The sequence below is a fragment of the Akebia trifoliata genome, chromosome 11 (genome assembly GCF_017979445.1).
Source record: "Akebia trifoliata isolate Shusen 1 chromosome 11, ASM1797944v1, whole genome shotgun sequence".
Lineage (NCBI taxonomy): Eukaryota > Viridiplantae > Streptophyta > Magnoliopsida > Ranunculales > Lardizabalaceae > Akebia > Akebia trifoliata.
In genome coordinates, this window is record NC_141385.1 from 17,036,159 (window position 1) to 17,041,159 (window position 5,001).

The 5,001-nt window shown below is 30.6% G+C and overlaps 1 protein-coding gene across 1 annotated transcript; it reads right to left on the minus strand.

The window, feature by feature from the left end:
* Positions 1–416: 416 nt before the first annotated feature.
* On the minus strand, positions 417–1,019 carry LOC147391063 (late embryogenesis abundant protein At1g64065-like). Its single transcript, XM_086458982.1, has one exon. The coding sequence runs from the start codon at positions 1,017–1,019 to the stop codon at positions 417–419; it is 603 nt and encodes a 200-aa protein (XP_086315108.1).
* Between the last annotated feature and the right edge of the window lie 3,982 nt (positions 1,020–5,001).

The window sequence follows — 5,001 nt, forward strand, 5'->3', positions numbered from 1 at the left end:
ATAAATAATAAAAAATGAAAAACATCTTAGATATTACCACCATATTCCGAACAACTGATCCGAATGGAAAACGGTGTTCTCTACTTACCTCTTTTACTAGTGTGTATGTAGGTATATTAGAAATGCCTCTCAGAATAAATAAATAAAAAATTAATGTTTCTCTCTTATTATATATGAAGCCGGCTCTCCGTTCCTTTCCTCACATTTATACAAACATCACTCTCTTATGTCAGAATAGACTTTGTCAACCCAAACCTGCCATAAGGTTAATACTATAGCCAACTATTTTGAATCCAAGGAGGCAAATCTAATATATTATATTAGCTAAGGAGGTATGACAATAAACTCAAAATAAGATTAAGATAATGCTACAAAGTATAAATCCCAAGACAACCAAAGCCTAAAGCTTTTACAAATCACTTGCAAATAATATCGTGGGCAGTAGCTTGACTCAGAACATTAATTATCATGGTACAGTTCATTTGCACCGATTTATTTTTCTTCATCATCAACATTAGCGTCACCTTTCCGTCCAATTTCGTGTAGGCATTAAATGTCAAATTCCCCGAGATTAGATCTCTAGTAAGGTTAGAATTCAAAGTATTAACTGATAACTGAGCCGAATTCACATCAATTGTAACATTCATGTTTCGTGTACCTCGTAACTTGGCTTTTCTTGATGGAATTTCTGCCTCCCCAACCTGTTCCCCATTATAAGACAGGGTCAAGGTACTGTTACGAAATTTATACTCTCCCCAATTTTTGTTTCTCACACTGACAAGTGTAATCAATTTCATCTCGAAGGCAGGGGTTGAAGTATTACTAGTATTAAAATTCTCGATGATTACAGACCTAACTTTGATACGAGGACGTTTCACCTTTAGCACGGTTGTTCCAAGTACTGCGAACACTATCATCTGAAAGACAATGAAAATCACGACATATGTGATTATTTTGATCTTTTTCTTCCTTGCGAGTTCCTCTGGTCCCAACATCGCCCTCTCTTCCTCCCTTCCCATGGTGTATTCTTAAATGGAGGAAAGGATTTTCTTCTTCTTCTCCTTTTCTTTTGGACGAAAGAAACTTGTTAAGTCGTTGATGGTAATTGTGGGTTTGTTATCTGTTATTTATATATATATATATATATATATGACTTAATGGCATAGTGCACACTAAGTGATGTGATTTGAATTATTTTTCTATGAAGAATGTTGAATGGAAATTTCCATTGATGTAATTTTTTTCAATTAAACGCGTCTTCTGCGTACAGTTTGGTCTTCTAGATGCTTTGATATTTCAAAGTCAATAATAAATCATAGAAACTTCTGACGTGTTGATGCATTCAACTCAAATCAGAATCGCCTTAGTCAACTCATATCCTCGAAAGAGTCATGTAATGAAACGGGATAAGGAACATATAATGTTGGAATCAACAGTTGAGATGGGAAGTTATTCACCACGGATTCAGTATGCAAATCATCTAAAGGAAATGCGTTTTATACATGAGGAAACCTGCCGTATGGGGTCGGTCATAAATACCTGGGTTGTGAGCTGTTCATGCCAAATGTTTCCATGTAACCCACAGTTCTAAAACTCGGTTCGACTCGATTGTCCATATAATGGATTCTACTTGAAGGAATGGTATAAAAATGTATTAATTTTATAAAATTAAAATAAATATTTATATTTTCAAATTAACTAAAATTTTATATTCTATTCTCCATAAAAAAATGGACATTTCCAAGACATTTGTCTCGGTTTAAATTCCTATTTCACCGTATCTAGTAAATAATAATGTTATGCCTTGAAATATTGTGTTGCATGTTCTACCATGTTAAATAGACATAATTACATAAAATAGAGCATTTATTAGGATTTTGATTACGCGTTTATTCACCGTGCTAGTCAAAAAGTAAATCATCCAGAATAAGCACGAAATTGTTCAAATGACCTTGCATTGCAAACAATAGAGCAAAGGAAGAAGTCCAATAGAAGACTAGCCTCACCGTGGCACAATGGATAGAAGATGTGTCCTAAAATTTTGTGACACCTCTTCCTACATGAAATTGGATTGATTGATAGCGGTGTCTCTAGAAGGATTCTTCCAAATCTCGTCTTTTCTATAAATAGGCCCCTTGCCTAAGAAAGGAAAGGTTTCTGTTAAAATAAATATGAATAAATATTGATTAATATTTATTTAAAATTGATTAAAATAAAATTAATTTAGTTTGTTTTAAAATAATATTTGAAAGTTACTTTATGATTGGCGTACTTTTTGTTAAAGAAAAGTGAGTATTTTTTTTTTTAAAGAACATTTCTATTGATTGATATCTTTTCATATGGATTGAAGTTTGTAAAAGTACTTTTTCGTTCATTTTTTCAAATATCTTGTAAAACCCACATTGCTTTTTAAATGTTTTGGAGGGATTTTTCAAATCTATAAATAAGAATTTATTCTCAACTCTTTCTTCATTCCAAGACTTTCTCTTTGAGAGCTCGTAATGGCTTCTAGCTATATGGAAATTAAATAATTCTTTTTTATTATATATATACAATACAATAAGAAAAAAAGATAATAAAGAAAGAGAGAGAGAGAAAAAAAAATTAAATATTTAATTGGGCCATCCAATTTTGGATGGCCGATCCGAAAGGTGTCGAAAGGGCCTATAAGGTGCTTAACGGATTCTTTGATCCGAATAAGTGCCTAGTAGTTCTAATGGGTTTAATACCTATTGAGATTCTTAAACCATTTACGAATGGATGTGACTTTGTGATTGTTATCTATTTATGGAGATCAATTATGTTAAAATTAATAATTCAAAAATTTTCTACAAAAGAGGCATTCGTGTATTTGAGATTCTGAGTGACAAATTTACTCAAAATAGTGCAAATTTTGATAAAATATATAGTTGTGATAAAACTGGGCTCTATTGTATCCTGAAAACAAGTTCACCAGTAACCCATTTGCATCTTCGTGTTCAATCGGAGTGGGCGCGTCTGTTGTTTATAAGACAACGTAAATTACTACGTGTCTCAGAGTAATTTTTCAAGTTCTGTTTTTTTCTAACAATTTTTAGATAACATACTATTGCTCTAATGACACAAAACATCAAATTTATGAATTAAGACCTTGTAAAACTTGATTGTTTTGATGGGTCAAATTTCAAACGATGGCAACAGAAGGTTTTATTTATGCTCCGTCAATCTAAGGTCGCGTATGTTCTTACAACAGCATGTCCAACTATTTCAATGGATGCAACTTCTGAATCAATTGACGCTCAACGAAAATGGCAAGATGATGATCTGGATTGTCGAGATCATGTACTCAATGCAATGACTGATAGATTGTTCAATTCATTTTGTAAGTACACAACTGCTAAAGAATTATGGGACTCACTAGAGAAGAAGTATTTAACCGAAGATACGGGTACAAAAACTTTTTTAGTTTCTAAATACTTTGATTTTAAAATGACAGAAAATAAATCTATTCTTGAACAAGTTCAAGAGTTGCAATTTATTATTACCGAGATGGAGGAAGAAAATATTAAACTTCCTGAAAGTTTCCAAGTAGGTGCAATTATCTCCAAATTACCACTCAGTTGGAAAGACTATAGAAAAACCCTGTCTCATAATAAAAATTTGCAAACTCTACATGAGATTTTCTAAGTTTTAAAAATAGAATAAGAAAATAAGATCAGAGGTAAAAAGGATGATTGCTTTGAATCAATTAAGGCTCATATAGTTGAGTCTATAATTCAAGAAAATAAAAAATATAACAAGCCTTTTACCAATAGAAAAGCATTCAAGAAATTTATTAGAAAAAATGGTCATGGTTAGTTCAAAAAGAATGATGGCGACTGTTATTTGTGTAGGAAAAAAGGACATTTTGCAAGAGATTGTAGAAAACATTAAGGTAAGAAACTAAAAACCGAATCTAACATGGTAGGAGATGTAGTGGTTGCCATTATGTCTGAAGTGAATATGATTGAAACAAAAAGACATTGATAGATCGACTCAGGAGCAACACGACATGTGTTTTTCAAATTATACAAAACTCAAGAAGAATGCCAACTTTACTTGAAAAATTCTTCTACCATCAAGATTGCCGGATCCGGTACTATGGAACTCAAACTTATTTCTAGAAAGATTCTCTTATTAAAGGATATTCTACATGCTCCAGAAATTAGGAAGAATTTAATTTCTTCTTGTATGTTAGACAAAAATGGGTTCAAGTTAGTCCTTCATTCCGGAAAACTGATCTTGACCAAAGATTATATTTTCATTGGCAAAGGGTATATTGTAAAAAATATGATTAAATTGAATATAATCAATGAAAGTACTTTGCTTATATTGTTGAGTTTTTCGATTTGTGGCATGCTAGATTAGGACATTTAAATTCTCAATCTATAAAGAATATGATGAATTTAAACTTAGTACCTAAGTTTAATAAAGAAAATGATGATAAATGTCATATATGTATTCAGTCTAAAATAGTAAAAAAATCACATCATAGTGTAGAGAGAACTTCTACTATCTTAGAATTATTACATTCAAATTTATGCGAATTAAATGGGATACTAACTAGAGTTGGTAAAAGATATTTTATCACTTTTATTAATGATTTTAGTAGATACTATTATATATATATATATATATATATATATAGTTAAGAAATAAAAATGATGCTTTTGAAGCTTTTAAATTATATAAAGCATAAGTAAAAAATTAATTAGAAAAAAAAATTAAAATTTTAAGAAGTAATAGAAGAAGAGAATATTTTGATAATGATTTTACTGTTTATTGTAAAAATTTTATAATTATACATGAAACTTCTGTCTCTAGAACACCTCAACAAAACGGTGTAACGGAATGTAAGAATAGGATATTAATAGAAATGATAAATTCTATGCTAATAAATTCTGATTTACCTATGAATTTATAGGGTGCAACTTTGTATTTTGCATGTCATATTTTAAATAGAGTACCGTATTATAAAGTTAA